We start from the raw sequence: 18,166 nt of genomic DNA on the forward strand, positions 1-18,166 counted from the left end.
TATTAGGGCCATAGGCGTGGATTTTTAAAATATTTTCTTCAAGGATTATTAGGGCCATAGGCGTGGATTTTTAAAATATTTTCTTCAAGGATTATTAGCCCTTGACGTGGACTTTTTAAATATTTTTTTCAAGGATTATTATATTAAGGGCTATAATGTGGACTTTTTAATAATTTTTTCAAGTATTATTATAGCCCTTGACGTGGACTTTTTAATATTTTTTTCAAGGATTATTAGAGGTAGATTTAAAATTTATTTCAAGGATTATTAGACGTACATTTTAAATATTTTTTCAAGGATTATTATAGCCCTTAACGTGGACTTTTTAATTATTTTTTTTTCAAGAATTATAGACGTCATTTTTTTAAATATTTTTTTAAGGATATTAGGGCCATAAACTTTGACATTTTAAATATTTTTTCCAGGGCCATAGACGTCGATTTTTATTTTTCTTTAAGGATTATAAAAGTGGATTTCTTAAATATTTTTCTGTTAAGGATTATAGTCGTGGATTTTTAAAATACTTTTTTCAAGGACGTGGACATTTTACATATTTTTTTTAAGGACGTGGATTTTTTTAATATTTTTCTAAGGACGTGGATTTTTTTAATATTTTTTTAAGGACGTGGATTTTTACTTTTTTTTAAGGACGTGGATTTTTTAAATATTTTTTCAAGGACGTGGATTTTTTAAATACTTTTTCAAGGACGTGGATTTTTTAAATATTTTTTTTCAAGGACGTGGATTGTTTAAATATTTTTTTTCAAGGACGTGGATTGTTTAAATATTTTTTTTAGAACGTGGATTTTTAAATATTTTTTTTCAAGGACGTGGATTTTTTAAATATTTTTTTTCAAGGACGTGGATTTTTTAAATATTTTTTTTCAAGGACGTGGATTGTTTAAATATTTTTTTTCAAGGACGTGGATTGTTTAAATATTTTTTTAGAACGTGGATTTTTAAATATTTTTTTTCAAGGACGTGGATTTTTTAAATATTTTTTTAGGACGTGGATTTTTAAATATTATTTTTTTCAAGGACGTGGATTATTAAATATTTTTTCAAGGACGTGGATTTTTTAAATATTTTTTTAGGACGTGGATTTTTAAGTATTTTTTTTCAAGGACGTGGATTTTTTAAATATTTTTTTAGGACGTGGATTTTTTAAATATTTTTTTAGGACGTGGATTTTTTAAATATTTTTTTAGGACATGGATTTTTAAATATTTTTTTCAAGGACGTGGATTTTTAAATATTTTTTTAGGACGTGGATTTTTTAAATATTTTTTTAGGACGTGGATTTTTAAATATTTTTAAGGACGTGGATTTTTAAATATTTTTAAAGGACGCGGATTTTTAAATATTTTTTAAGGACGTGGATTTTGAAAATTTTTTTCCAAGGATTTTTTAAATATTTTTTAAGGACGTGGATTTTTAAAATTTTTTTCAAGGATTTTTTAAATATTTTTTTTAGGATTATAGACGATTTTCTAATTATTTTTCAAAGATATTCCATAGACGTGGATTTTTAAATATTTTTAAAGGACGTGGATTTTTAAATATTTTTAAGGACGTGGATTTTTAAATATTTTTAAAGGACGCGGATTTTTAAATATTTTTTAAGGACGTGGATTTTGAAAATTTTTTTCCAAGGATTTTTTAAATATTTTTTTAAGGACGTGGATTTTAAAATTTTTTTTCAAGGATTTTTTAAATATTTTTTTTAGGATTATAGACGATTTTCTAATATTTTTTCAAAGATATTCCATAGACGTGGATTTTTCAATTTTTGTTTTTTGAGAATCAAAAGGGATTAATTTCCTATCTTTGTTTCAAAGATCCACAATAAATTTTTTTGATTAAAGAGACTTACAAACACATAATATTCGATTATCCGGATTATCTTTAAATATCCACACCACTAATAAACAAGTAATTAATTTCAAACAACTGCCAAAAATCAAAACAGAAATATTTCGCCAAACAACAAAAAATATTCGAACAGATCTTCAGACAAACAAACATTGATTTTTCTTCTTCAAACCTATCAATTTAACAAAACAAAAGGAAATACAAAACAACAAAAATCGAAAAAAAAATCAAAATTTTCCAAAATCTCAAAAATTCCCATTGAAAAACGGCCGAACAAGAAACGAATTACACGCCGACACTTTTTTTGGTGGGGGGCATTATTCGTTGCAAGTTGGACGACGGAAAATCGCATAAAATCTTCTGAATCATTTGGTGGAACATTTAGTTGGATATTCGACGTCGGTTTGACAACACAGTTCGCAAAGGAGAAACGGTTGGAAATAATTTTTTGAAAAAAAAAAAAAAAACATCGGGCGTGTGTGCACTGTGCAATCCAAAATAGGAAGAATCCATATTTGGAATAAATAAAATCCAAAAACAGTATCTAAGTCAATTTAAACAAAAAAAAACAAGCGTAGAAACCATGGTTAAGGCTCCAGCAATTGGTATTGATTTGGGCACCACCTATTCCTGTGTTGGTGTCTGGCAGCACAACAAAGTCGAAATCATTGCCAATGACCAGGGCAATCGTACAACGCCCAGTTATGTGGCCTTCAATGATACGGAACGTCTGATTGGCGATGCGGCCAAGAATCAGGTAAGACAAGGATCTAGAAAAACTAGATTCTCTCTGATGGTGGAGAAAAGGATTTTTTCGCTTAACATAAATGTGTGTGTCTTCTCAAACTATGTAACTCAATTTGGATCAATTTCAATTAGCTTCCATTTTGGAAGCATAGAAAAATTAAAAATCATTTTCAATTGTTAAGCAGCGGGATATCGGCCGAATGCGAGACAATGGGTGGTATCGTTTCGGGTTTTTTTTTTCTCCCTCCCCATGTGTGAGATCATTAAATTTGTTGTAATATGGCAATTGTGTCATGTTGCATTATTGATTCGTTAGATTTTCAAAAAAAAATCCAAATAGATTTAGCGATAGTCAATTTGATTGAATTTGTGATTAACACCATTTCCCCAATGAATTGATTTCAACGGTGATATGGCCGGCAATGGTAAATATTTGACATTTAGTTCGAGATCAAACAATAGGAGGTACTATATTCATAAGGTCTAATATGGTTTTTAAGAATATATTCAACTACGTGGCTTTATGTGAAAGAGATTTCAAAGGGGATTAAATGTCTTTCCGTTGTCTTTATTTTTTTCAAAAATCATGGACTTTTTTTTTTAAAAATTGGTAAAAGGCCGCGTTTTTTAGGTCTTTAATTTTAAAAATTATTATTCAAGATTCCTAGATTTTATAAAAAATATTTTTAATAAAGTGCGATTTTTTTAAGAAACCTAGATTTTTATAAACCATTTTTTAAAATGCCTAAATATTTGTAGAGAGAATTACACTCTGCGACAATGCTAATTTTTATTAATAATTAATGGAGGAAAACCAAAAGATTATGAAAGTATAGGTGAAATTATAAGGCACGTGTATCGGCGTTTTGAAAGTTTATATCGTAAAGTATTTCAGCATTTTTAGAAATTTTCCGATTAGGATTCCTCGGAATCCGTGCATTTTTGGTGAATAGTGACATTGGCAACATTACAGATAACAATAGGAGGATTAATTTAGTCAGAAATTTTGAAATTCAAGCGCGAAATCAATGAACCTTCTTGGCCCTATTTTCAAAATAATGTTTAAAAAGTCCCTTAAAATTGGATACTAGCAAAACAAAATGTTCTACAAATATTTGTCGCAAAATCCAACAAATTATGAAAGTAGAGCTAAAAAAAAAAACTAAGACAAGTGTATCGGCGTTTTGAATGTTTATCGCAAATTAACCTAAGAACAGCGGCAAGTTTCCCCCTTCAGGAATTGTCGAATTGAAATTCCTTGGAATTTGTGAATTTTAGGTATAAGTGCTTTTGGTAACATCAAATGGGTCCTTTTGGTCATTTATTTCAAATACGGTTTAAAACTCCCTTAATAGCAAGTCGAAATATTCTACAAAATTACTTGCCATAAAATTCTACTATGGGTTCTAGAAAATTTCAAACGTCTAAATCATAGCTAAACGAAAAAACTGCAACCAAATTTAGACTGCTGTCAATTCTAAGCCACTCGTTCGACAGCTGTTAAAATTATTCCAGTGATAGCTCATTATATTGTTTACCAGCGTACAAAAGCATTTTGGTGAGAATTTTCCAGAAAAAAAGTTATTCGTGGTGGAATTCAAGCGAGATAGTGTGATTTCTTTATATATGGCTGGAAAACCACAAGTGGCTATCGTTAAAGCCCTCCAGCATTTGAATGTGAATAAATCTTTTGTGTCTCGTACCATCGCTCGTAACCGTGATACTGGTAGCGAAGCCCGACGTCAAGGAAGTGGACGGAAGAAAACAGCAACATCAGTAGAAATGGTTCGAAAAATAAGAAAGCGACTTGATCGAAACCCGCATCGCAGTGGCCGAAAAATGGTGGCCGAACATATCGCAATATGCCATTCGGCAAATATTGAAAAATGAGCTCGGTATAAAGCCATTAAAATTCCAAAAAGTGCAAGAACTTATACCGTAAAAGAAATAAAAGAGCTAAAGAGTTGTTTCGCTTGGCCGAAAGTGGTGAACTGCGGAATTTGGTTTTCTCCGATGAGAAAACTTTCGTTGTCCTGCCGTTTGTAAACACACAAAATGATCGTGTTTACTTGCCAAAGTGGTCAGCTGAAAATGTGCACCTTCGGTGTTGGCCACCAGAACTCAAGCGCCAGCCATTGTGATGGTGTGGGCCGCCATAACAGCCGATGGTCGCTCTCTCGTATTAATCGACTGTGGCATAAGAATAAATGCTGAATATATCGCGAAAATATTCTGGAGCCTTGGGCACGCAAACATTTTGGCCGCAGACCTTGGTCATTCCAACAGGACTCAGCAGCATCGCAATCAGCACGCGCCACCCAAGAATGATTACAAAATGAGGTTCCTCGCTTCATTTCCAGCGCACAATGGCCACCAAAATCTCCGGATACAAATCCGTTGGACTATTGTGTCTGGAGTATTTTGTGAAAACAAGGTTGGCACTAAAAAATACCAAAGTGTCGATCACCTTAAGCAAGCGCTTCGCCGAGAATGGGCCAAAATACCGCAGAGCAACATTCGGGCAGCGTGTGACGGTTTCATTAGCCGTTTGAAGGCCATAATTCGAGGCAAAGGTGACCAATTCGAACAAATCTAAACTTATTCTAAAATATGATGCTATTTCCGACATTTTTTATCTGTACTAGAAGATAGCTAATCCAGGACCTTCATTTTATGTTCTTTAAGCCACTTTTTCTTTCTGCTCAGAAGCGGAGGGTTTTTATACCCTCCACCATAGTATGGAGGGTATATTAAGTTTGTCATTCCGTTTGTACAACCTCGAAATACACATTTTAGACCCCACAAAGAATATATATTCTTAATCAGCATAAAATTCTAGGTCGATTTAGCGATGTCCGTCCGCCTATCCGTCTGTCGGTCTGTGGAAATCAGCTTCCAAACGAATTGAAGTAGATTGATAAAAATTTGCTCAAATGTATGTTATGTCTGCAGGACTTTTGGTATTGAAAATGGGCCATGTAGGTCCACGTCTTCGTATAGCCCCCATATAACGGTACCTCCCGATATTCGGTATTTTTGTGATTTTAGCGAATTTATTCACCGGAATTTTTTCAAATTCGGTATTTGAAGTTCGAAATGGATAATACAGCCTACGACAGAAAATTGTCTGTGCAGGTCCACGTCTTCGTACAACCCCCATATAATGGTTCCTCCCGATATTCGGTATTTCCGGAATTTTTTCAAATTTGATATTTGAAGTTCGTAATGGATACTGCAGCCTAAGACAGAAAATTGTCTGTGCAGGTCCACGTCTTCGTATAGCCCCATATAACGGTACCTCCCGATATTCGGTATTTTGATTTTATCGACATTATAACCGATTTTTTTAAGCTTCGGATTTGAATATTGTAATGGCTTATGACAAATGTTACCTACGCAGGTTCATGTCGCCGTATAGACCCTAATATAATAGCTACATTCGGTATTTTAAGATTAAGAATTAGAATTTTTAACGGATTTTATTGTTTTTGAGAATTGCCAAAATCGTTCCAAATGGTGGAGATTCAAATTTCGGCCCGGCTGAACTTACAGCTTTTTTTATTGTTATATTTTTTGGCATTTATGTTTTTTTCAGCATTCGACTCACAATTTTTTTGCCATTAAAATCAAGTGTTCACTGAGTTGGTGAGAAAATGAAGACGTCATTTTTCACAAATAATTTTGAAAAAAAATTATCTACTTTGAATGAAAATTTGGTTGCAACAATTTACCCATTCCATTCCGAGTGCATGAACATGAAATTTGTTCGATTGCCGAATTATAATTTCATATTGCCAATTTTGTATGGTAATTCCCATTCATTCATCTTTCTGTCACGATCGATCGAATACAGGTCATTTTTTGGCAATAAATTAGACCGCATTGTGCTGTGGTGGCTACAGCTAATTTTTCGACACAACATGGATGCCCGACAAACATTCGCATCATTTAAAATTATTGTTCACACCAAATATTTGATTTATTGATATTTTCTAGTTGTTCGAACATTTCAAATATTTCATAGCTAATTTTCTGTGTGATCTGATCTGTGAAGTTTGTAATGCAAGATTAACTTGACCTCTTGTTGTCGAACAACAACTTGGCGGCATCTAGCCGGCTAACATACTCCAGCCGACATGTATGGTCATATGTATGAACGACAAGCTTTTGTTAGTTGTTACTTCTATAAACGATCAAACAATTGCATGACAACAACAAAATTTGTCCGTCCCACCATTGGATTTAAGATTAAAAATGGTCAGATGATTTTCTCGCCGGACCAGTCATTGATAATGACAATCTAACAAAAGATATATAAATTACAAGAAACAATGTTCAAAAATATTATTTGGTAATGGGATTAGATAGCCATAATAAGGCCAGGTAGTGAGACAAACTTCACAAGAAGTGGAAAAGACGTTAGTTTCATATCAGACGAATTTTTTATACCTGGCGAAAAAATGGTCAAATCTACTATCCTCAAAACCTGAAAATTTGTACTTGGCTAAAACGTCACAGAAACTAAGGCTGATCATAAATATGTAAGTTAACTAAGCCTCCCATGGAAATGTTTAAAAAAACTCCGTTTATTTGAATTGATGTCCAACTATGTGGTGCTCCACGTTGGGCGCCAATTAATGTATCCTTTTGTCTCAAGTGGAGATGTTTTATTAAACTCCCTTTATTTGGATTGATGTCGGACTTTGTGTTGTGCCATATTTCGATGTTCAACTAAGTGGCGTCCCACGTTGGGCGCAGGTTAGCCTTTTGCCACCAATGGAGATTTTTAATTAAACTCCGTTTATTTGGATTGATGCTTAACATTGGGCGCCAGTTAATGTACCCTTTGTCTCAAATAGTCCCCAACGCAGATGTTTAATAAAACTCCGTTTATTTGGATTGAAGTCCAAATATGTGACGCTCCATGTTGGGCGCCAGTTAATGTAGCCTTTTGTCTCAAATGGATATGTTTTATGAAACTCCCTTTATTTGGATTGATTTCCAACTTTGTGGTGTCTCATGTTTTGATGTCCAACTATGTGGCGTCCGCGTTGGGCGCAGGTTAGCCTTTTGCCTCCAATGGAGATTTTTAATTAAACTCCGTTTATTTGGATTGATGCTTAACATTGGGCGCCAGTTAATGTAGCCTTTTGTCTCAAATGGAGATGTATTATGAAACTCCCTTTTATTTGGATTGATGTCAAACTTTGTGGTACCCCATGTTTTGATGTTCAACTATGTGGCGTCCGCGTTGGGCACAGGTTTAAATAAAACTCTGTTTATTTGGCTTGATGTTCAAACGTTGGGCGCCAGTTAACGTAGCCTTTTTTCTCAAATGTGTTATGAGACTCCTTTTGTTTGGATTGATGTCGAACTAAGTGGCGTCCGCGTTGAGCGCAGGTTAACGTAGCTTTTTGTCTCCAACACAGATATTTAATAAAACTCCGTTTATTTAGATTGATGCCCAAATATGTGCCGCAGCACTTTGGGCGCCAGTTAACGTAGCCTTCTGTCTCAAATGCAAATGTTTTATGAAACTCCTATTATTTGGATTGATGTCCAATTTTGTGGTGCCCCATGTTTTTAATAAAATTTCGTTTATTTGTTTCGATGTCCAACTATGTGGCGTCCGCATTGGGCGCAGGTTAGCCTTTTGTCTCCAACGGAGATTTTTAATAAAACTTCATTTATTTGGATTTATATTCAAACGTTGGGCGCCACTTAAGGTCGACCTTTTGTCCCCTATGGTGATGGTATTTGGATTGATGTCCAACCCCGTGTTGGGCGCCATTTAAGGTAGCCTTTTGTCTCTTATGGAGATATTTATTTGCTTAGATGTCCAACTACGTGTAATTACAATCTGTCTTGTTCTATTTCCTTAACGTATTTATACAAGGTGGCGCAGAAGTAAACTTCCGATGTAAGACCTCGAAATATATATTTTAGACCCCACTTTATATATATTCTTGATCAGCATGAAATCCTATGTCGATTTAGCGATGTGCGTCCGTCTATGCAAATCACTCTAGCTTCCGGACGAAATGAAGTAGGTTGATAAAATTTTACTCAAATATATATTATGTCTGCAGGACCTGAAAACGGGTCATGTATAGGCCCCATAAAATGGTACATCCCTATTTTCGGTATTTTGGTGATTTTAGCGAATTTGTTTACCGGAATTCTTTCAAATTTGATATTTGAAGTTCACAATGGATACTACAGCCTAAAACAGAAAATTGTCTGTGCAGGTTCACGTCTGCGTATAGCCCCCATATAAGAGTACCTTCCGATATTCGGTATTTCGATGATTTTAGCTACATTATTCGCCGGAATTGTTTCAAATTTGGTATTATTGGAGAATTCAATCATGCACGCTATGATTATAATTATAATTTACAGTTCAAAGGACTAAATATGCCGAAGCATTTGTATCGGAATTATATTGCCCATTTGGTGCACAAATTATTTTGAAATCGGATAAAGATATATATGGGAGATATATCCAAATCGGAACCGATCTCGATAAAATTTGGCTAATATATTTCTGAGCTGTATTTGTGATATTTACCTGAATATCGTTGTTACGGAGTGCATACTACGGCTGTGGGTAACAAATATAACAAATCGGATGAACAGTATATATGGGAGCTATAACTATATCTGAACCGATCTTCATCAAATTTAGCATACAAGCTTCTAGACTCAATTCGTTCATAAGTGAGAAATTTCATCACTTTTGGACAAATATTAGACGTTTGGTGCACAATAAAAAGTAAATCGGACGAAGTTGTAAATGGGAGCTATATCCAAATCTGAACCGATCTCGATAAAATTTAGCAAATGTATTTCTGAGCTGTATTTGATATATTTTCCCAAATATTGTTATTAGAGAGTGCATATTACGGCTGCGGAGGAAAAAAATAACAAATCGGATGAACAATATATATATGGAAGCTATAGCTATATCTGAACCGATTTCTATCAAATTTGCCATACTTATTTTCAGGCCTAATTTGGTTGTATGTACAAAATTCCATACTATTCAGGCTGATATTACACGTTTGGTGCACAATAAAAGGCAAATCGGACGAAGATATATATGGGAGCTATATCTAAATTTTTACCGATTATCTCCAATTTCAATAGGGTTCGTCCTTGGGCAAAACAAATGATTTGTGCAAAATTTCATCTGGATAGGGCAATAAATGCGAACTGTACTTTGTTTACAAAAATACATGGACAGACAGACGGACAGACGGACATGCATAAATCGACTCAGAATGTGATTCTATGCAGATCATCAAAAGGAACTATGGGTCTATCTCGTTTCATTTTGCCTGTTACAAACAAATGCACAAAGACATAATACCCTGACCACCTTGTTGTGTATGGTTTAAATATAATGTCGAAATTTAAAAAGTGAATTTTCTCAAAGTTAGTTTCACTAAATTCCTCCACAACGGTCCCAGATCTAATAAATGCTCCCAGTTAAGGAATACAATTTTGGCAAAGTCCAACTTTTTTCTAATCTTACTGAATCTTACAGCAAGTGCGATGTGATCTCTTCCTTCCTTACTCTGTTGTTTCCATTAAAATTAAGTCATAAACTTTTATAAATTTGGCAAAAACAAATATTTCCAATCATTTAATGTATTCCGTTCGGAGAGTGGGTGTTACAGTGCCATCATCTATTTTATGTGGGAACATTCCAAACAACCGTGAATGGGAAGTGTTGAAAAACACACACGCATACATACATATGGTATGGAGAAAATTGGAAAATTGGTTCAGTGCTAATTATGATGTCGGTGGAAATTTCTCGTTCTGCATATTTTCGATATTTTTCTCGTTCTTGTTTTTATTTTCTTTGAAAATAATGGAATTGTTTATAAATGTTTTTTTTTTTGGCAAGCATGTTTTGTTAAGCGTGCCACGCAAATAGTGCCAACTGCAAATTTTCATATGAAGGGGAAATTTATGGTAGTGGTGACCTTGAGGGATGTTCGGAAGAATCCATTATGGGAAAACTAGAAAATGAACATAAACAATATTGAACAATAAAATTATTGAATAGAAATGAAGGTTGTAATTGGAAATACTATTCTATTGTTATATATATATATATATATATATTATGAATCAATGTTTTTTTTTCAGATCTTTAAACCTCTTTTGGCTGTTATTAAAAACAATTTGTTTGAGCTCGAGCTCGAAGTCAATGATAAATATTTTTTATTATTCTTTAAAAATAAGACTTAGGCTTTCGAAAGAACAAAAATATTTGGGGCTCATTTTTGTTTGGTTTAGGCTATATAAAGAGGCCTCAGGAGAGACGTCGAGGTTAGGTACCCAAAAATCCGTTTTGGGGATTTGATGAAAATATTTTGACCATCATTATTATACCCTTCACCACAAGGTGGTCAGGGTATTATGTCTTTGTGCATTTGTTTGTAACAGGCAAAAGGAAACGAGATAGACCCATAGTTCCTTTTGATGATCTGCATAAAATCACATTCTGAGTCGATTTATGCATGTCCGTCCGTCCGCCTGTCCGTCCATCTGTACGTCCGTTTGTCCATCCGTCTGTCCATGTATTTTTGTAAACAAAGTACAGTTCGAATTTATTGTCCGATCCAGATGAAATGTTGTACAAATCATTTGTTTGGCCCAAGGACGAACCCTACTAAAATTGGAGATAATCGGTAAAAATTTAGATATAGCTCCCATATATAACTTCGTCCGATTTGCCTTTTATTGTGCACCCAACGTGTAATATCAGCCCGAATAGTATGGACATTTGCACATACAACCAAATTAGGCCTGTAAATATGTATGCCAAATTTGATCGAAATCGGTTCAGATATAGCTATAGCTCCCATATATATTGTTCAACCGATTTATTATTTTTGTCCTCCGCAGCCGTAATATGCAGTCTGTAACAACAATTTTTGGGGAAATTAATCAAATGCAGCTCAGAAATACCTTTGCTAAATTTTATGGAGATCGGTTCGGATTTGGATATAGCTCCCATATATAACTTCGTCCGATTTGCATTTTATTGTGCACCAAACGTATAATATTTGTCCAAATGGGATAAAATTTGTCACTTATGACCGAATTGAGTCTAGAAGCTAGTATGTGAAATTTAGTGAAGATCGGTTCAGATATAGCTATAGCTCCCATATATATTTTTCATCCGATTTGTAATTTTTGTCCTCCGCAGCCGTGATATGCATTCTGTAACAACAATATTTGGGGAAATATATCAAATACAGCTCAGAAATATCTTTGCCAAATTTTATCGAGATCGGTTCCGCTTTGGATATAGCTCCCATATATATCTTTATCCGATTTCAAATTAATTGTGCACCAAATGGGCAATACAAGTCCGAATTTAAGAGATACAAATGGTTTGGTGTATTTAGTCCTTTTAACTTTAAATCTATATCTATAAAAGAGGAAAATGTTTGTACGTTTGTTTGTTTGTTTGTTTGTTTGTTTGTTTGTTTGTAATTTATGGACTCGAAAACTGCTGAATAGATTTTTCTGAAAATTTCCATATATACTGCAACATCGCCTGAAAGTAACATAGGCTATATAAATTTTTGAATTTCCACTTGGAACTGGAGATATAGCATCAGAATCGGAGGTACCTCCCAAAAATTTAGATTTTATATGCACATATCTATTGATCGGTTAAAGATACAGTCTCCAAATTTGGAATGTGTAACGGAATTTGGAACAGAAATAAGTTTGCTAAATTATATTGTAATCGGTTCAGATTTGGATATAGCTCCCATATAAATTTTCGACCTATTTCGTTCATTTGATGCCTCAATCACAATATGAATGTTCGATTCCAATGAAATTTGGAATATGTGACGGGATTTGATCCGAAAATAAATTTGTCTAATTATATTGAAATCGGTTCAGATTTGGATATAGCTCCCATATATATTTTCGGCCGATTTCAAGCATTTGATGCACCAAACACGCTATGTATCCCCAATTTCAATGAAATTTGAAACGTGTGATAGATTTTATCTAAAAAAATTTATTTCCCAAATTATATTGAAATCGGTTCAGATTTGGATATAGCTCCCATATACATTTTCGGCCGATTTCATGTGATTGGTGGACCAAACAAGATATGTATGTCCAAATTTAATGAAATTTAAAATAAGTAACGGAATCGGGAACAAAAATGAATTTTTCAAATTATATTGAAATCGGTTCAGATTTGGATATAGCTCCCATATATATTTTCGACCGATTTCATGTATTTGATGCACCAAACACGCTATGTATCCCCAATTTCAATGAAATTTAAAATAAGTAACGGAATTGGGAGCCAGAATGAATTTGTCAAATTAAATTGAAATCGGTTCAGATTTGAATATAGCTCCCATATATATTTTCGACCGATTTCATGTATTTGATGCACCAAACACGCTATGTATCTCTAATTTCAATGAAATTTGGAATGTGTAGCGGAAATTAAAACAAATATACATTTGTCAAATTATATTAAAATCGGTTCAGATTTGGATATAGCTCTCATATATATTTTCGACCGATTTCAAGTATTTTATGCACCATACACGATATGTATGTTCGATTTCCAAGAATTTTGGAATATGTAACGGGATTTTGATTAGAAAATAAATTAGTCAAATTATATTAAAATCGGTTCAGATTTGGATATAGCTCCCATATATATTATCCGCCGATTTCACATATTTGATGCACATTTGACAAATTATATTCAAATACGCTCAGATGTGATTATAGCTCCATATATATACTCAGCCGATTTCACATATTTGATGCACCCAAAGCGAGAGAGACAAAATCTGGAACCAGCAAAAATTGCACAATTATATTGAAATAAGTTGAGGTTTGGATGTAGCTAACATATATATTTCGGCCGATTTCATACATATTATGCACCAAACACGATATATATGACCGATTCCAATGAAATTCAGAATGTGTGGCGGAATTTTGTTATAATATTAAATGTGATAAATTAATTGGAAATTAGTTAAGATTTGGATATAGCTCCCATATATATATTCTCGGCCGATTTCACATATTTGACGCACCAATTTCAATTAAATATGAAAGGTGTAGCGGAGTTTGGTATAAAAGTAATTTTTTTTAAATTATATTTAAATCGGATCAGATTGGGATATGATTTTAATAAGAACCATTGACCCACAACGCCTTAGGCTAACACTAAAAAACAACACAACAATTTATTTGAAATACGCTTATTACGGCGAAGTATGTTGCTATCTCGAATTCACTACTTGCAATAGAAATGCCACTCTACTTAAAAAAATTGCAGTTTCCTGCACGCTTGGTATTTGCAATGAAATAAATAAATCCAAAGGACAAACCCTTCGTGTATGCATGTCATGTTACTGCTTTTGTAATGATTTTGTTTATTAACGCATTAAATTAGTGCAATATTTTTTTTTAATTTTTAAATTTGTTTTTCTTTATCCAACATATATTCGTAAATAAAATTTTGAATGCATATAAAATCAAAAGGGGTAGCGAAGCGCACCGGGTTCAGCTAGTTATATTTATAATCATAGCTTCTATGATTGAATTCTCCCACAAAAACGTTTAATTGTTATGTGGAGCTCTACTAAATTAGCAAAGTGGTGGAGGGTATCATAAAGTCGGCCCCGCCCGACTTAAAGACTTTCTTTACTGGTTATTTTTTGAACGGTTTTAAAAATAAGATCAAGGCTTTCGAAAGAACCAAAACCATTTGGGCCTCGTTATTGTTTGGTTGAGACTATATAAAGAGGCCTCAACGAGAATTGGTATGAGAACCCAAAAATCCGTTTTGGGGATTTGATGAAAATATTGTGAATACCATTACTTTTTTTATTTTCCAACTTTCAAAGTTAGAATTTTGTTACCTCGCCTTTGTTTTGTACACGGCCTCGACCCCCTTTAGCATGGTTAATTTTGGGAATCTACGGGAGTTATCGGGTCCCAAATCCCCCAAAATTTGTCTGAAATCCGTCAACAGTCCGTTGGGTTATGTTTCTTTAAGTTTTCCCATTACAGTAGCCCACAAATTTTCTTTTCGATTAAGGTCTGTACTAGAAGATGGTCAATCCAGGATTTCAGTTTCTTTAAGCCACTTTTCCGTTTTCTTAGCAGTATGAGGAGAAGCAACATCCTCGCAGAATGATATCAGATTTTCCTTTAGGATTTTTATATATTTTTCCACTTTTACAAATGCATCCATGAATCGACCCCATACCATAACCCTAGATAGGTAGTTGAATGTGTTTTAAGCAGTCTTTGTTGTATGCCTAGTTGCTTGTGGAGTTGTGTAACTCCACCCTTTGTTTTTGTAGGCGGCCTCGACTCGCATGGTAATCACAGTCTTCGGGGGTCATCGAGTCTCAAATTTGCTAAATTTTTTGCATTCAACCTGTCAACAATTTGTTGGGTTCATTTCGAAGTTTTTTTTCATAAAAGCTCACAAATTTTAGATTGGACTAGAGGAGGCCAAACCAGGACCTTGATTTAATTTTCAGCGCACTTTTTTTCTATAAGTGTTTTCCCGAATTTGAGTCGGCAAACACTTTCCATTTGGGATATGCCATGTTACTGACGGTCTCGACCTCTTTACTTGGTCTGTTCCAGAACTGCAAGAATGTAAAAGTTTTTTTACTATGATAACCGATTTTTCGAGCCTTCCTCCATTAAGTCGTACTTTTATCACTTTTTATACCCTCCACCAGTATGTAGTATGAAGGGTATATTAAGTTTGTCATTCCGTTTGTAACACCTCGAAATATACATTTTAGACCCCACAAAGTCGACTTAGCGATGTCCGTCCGTCTATCCGTGGAAATCACTCTAGCTTCCGAACGACTTGAAGTAGATTGATAAAATTTTACTCAAATGTATGTTATGTCTGCAGAACTTTTGGTATTGAAAATGGGCCATGTAGGTCCACGTTTTGGTATAGCCCCCATATAACGGTACCTCCCGATATTCGGTATTTTGATGATTTTATCGACGCTTTTCACCGGAATTGTTTCAAATTTGGTATTTGATGTTCGTAATGGATGCTACAGCCTAAGACAGAAAATTGTCTGTGCAGGTCCACGCCTCCGTATAGCCCCCATATAACGGTACCTCCCGATATTCGGTATTTTGATTTTTTTCACCTGTGCAGATCCATGTCTTCATGTAGACCCCAATATAACAGCTACATTCGGAATTTTTAAGATCTTAACATAATTTTTTACGGATTTTATTGTTTTTGGCAATTGCCAGTTTCGTTAAAATGGTGGAGGGTATTCAAAGTTCGGCCCGGCCGAACTTACAACTTGTTTACATTAATTAATTTTTCTATTTCCAGATTTGTTTAATTCCATATTTTTTTCCACTCCTCTTTCCAGGTGGCCATGAATGCCAAGAACACCGTTTTTGATGCTAAACGTTTGATCGGCCGCAAGTTCGATGATCAAAAGATCCAAGAAGATATGAAACATTGGCCCTTCCAGGTGATCAACGACTGTGGCAAACCTAAAATTGAAGTTGAATTCAAGGGAGAACGCAAACGCTTTGCTCCCGAGGAAATCAGTTCCATGGTCTTGTCAAAAATGAAGGAAATTGCCGAAGTCTATTTGGGTGGTAAGGTGAGTGATGCTGTCATCACTGTGCCCGCCTATTTCAATGATTCGCAGCGTCAAGCCACCAAAGATGCTGGTTCGATTGCTGGCCTTAATGTTTTGCGTATCATCAACGAACCGACAGCTGCTGCCCTGGCCTATGGTTTGGATAAGAATTTGAAAGGAGAGAAAAATGTTTTGATTTTCGATTTGGGTGGTGGTACCTTTGATGTTTCCATTTTGACCATTGATGAAGGTTCTCTGTTCGAGGTGAAATCCACGGCGGGTGATACCCATTTGGGTGGTGAAGATTTTGATAATCGTTTGGTTAACTTCTTTGTGGAGGAATTTAAACGCAAACATAAACGTGATTTGTCCGGCAATGTAAGGGCCTTGAGACGTTTGCGCACTGCCTGTGAGAGGGCAAAACGTACCTTGTCTTCCAGCTCGGAGGCCTCCTTGGAAATTGATGCCTTGCATGAGGGCATTGATTTTTATTCGAAAATCACCAGGGCTCGTTTTGAAGAATTGAACATGGATTTGTTCCGTTCCACATTGGTGCCAGTGGAGAAGGCCTTGAATGATGCCAAAATGGATAAATCTTCAGTACATGATGTGGTTTTGGTTGGTGGTTCCACACGCATTCCCAAGATCCAGAAAATGTTGCAGGACTTTTTTGGAGGCAAACAGCTGAATTTATCCATTAATCCCGATGAGGCTGTGGCCTATGGTGCCGCTGTCCAAGCTGCCATTTTGACCGGTGTTGGCAGCTCCCAAATTCAGGATGTCTTGTTGGTCGATGTCACCCCCTTGTCGTTGGGCATTGAGACAGCCGGTGGTGTTATGACCAAACTGATTGAACGCAACGCACGCATTCCATGCAAACAGCAACAGACCTTCACCACATACAGTGACAATCAAAATGCCGTCACCATTCAGGTGTATGAAGGTGAAAGAGCCATGACCAAGGATAATAATCTGTTGGGCACCTTCAATCTAACCGGCATTCCACCAGCTCCCCGAGGTGTACCAAAAATTGAGGTAACCTTTGATTTGAATGCTGATGGCATCTTAAATGTGTCGGCCAAGGATAATAGCACTGGTAAATCGGAAAAGATAACCATTACCAATGATAAGGGACGTTTGTCCAAGGCCGACATTGATCGCATGTTAGCCGAGGCTGAGAAATACAAAGATGAAGATGAAAAACAGAGGCAAAGGGTCCAGGCACGCAACAATTTGGAATCGTACATTTTCAGCTGTAAACAGGTATGTAGCAGTTTCTAAGAGAAGTTTGAGTCGAATTTTTTCCATAAATACTTCTCCCTAATCTAATGGCACAGAAAAGCGCTTTACGCATTTATTATGATTTGCTTTTGACTATAACCCACTCCAATAAATCTCGCTCTAATACAGCTTTACTCACAATATATGCATTAGTGTGGTGAGAGACTCTCTTGCTCTGCCAAATCAATGGCAAATGAAATTTGAGAGAGAGAGAGAGTACGAGTGCTTTGTTTATACTTTCTTTAATTGCTCTTAATTTGTGATGTCATTTTTAATTTATTTTTGCTTTCCTTTCAGGCCGTTGAAGAAGCCCCTGCCGATAAGTTAACCGACTCCGATAAGGCCACAGTTCGTGACAAATGCTCGTCGGAAATGTCCTGGCTCGATAACAACACTTTGGCCGAGAAAGAAGAATTTGAGGATCACTTAAAGGATTGCCAACGTGTTTGCGGTCCAATTATGACAAAAATGCATGGTGGTGGTCCTTCAGCTGCCGGTGGTGCTGGCCAAGGTGGACAGGCTGGTCGTGGTGGTCCAACCGTTGAAGAAGTCGATTAAATTTAACTTCAAAATTGTTTAATATTTTTTTGTTTGTCTACAATATTATT

General features: G+C 35.2%; 1 protein-coding gene across 1 annotated transcript; it reads left to right on the forward strand.

Annotated features, from left to right (window-relative positions):
* The first annotated feature begins 2,082 nt into the window (after positions 1-2,082).
* LOC101891466 (heat shock 70 kDa protein cognate 2) lies at positions 2,083-18,166 on the forward strand. The gene is made up of 3 exons (XM_005182973.4): positions 2,083-2,629; positions 16,059-17,540; positions 17,856-18,166. The coding sequence occupies exons 1-3, from the start codon at positions 2,456-2,458 to the stop codon at positions 18,114-18,116; spliced, it is 1,917 nt and encodes a 638-aa protein (XP_005183030.1). The 5' UTR covers positions 2,083-2,455; the 3' UTR covers positions 18,117-18,166.

This window comes from Musca domestica, unplaced genomic scaffold, assembly GCF_030504385.1.
Source record: "Musca domestica strain aabys unplaced genomic scaffold, Musca_domestica.polishedcontigs.V.1.1 1, whole genome shotgun sequence".
In the NCBI taxonomy this organism is placed as follows: Eukaryota; Metazoa; Arthropoda; class Insecta; order Diptera; family Muscidae; genus Musca; species Musca domestica.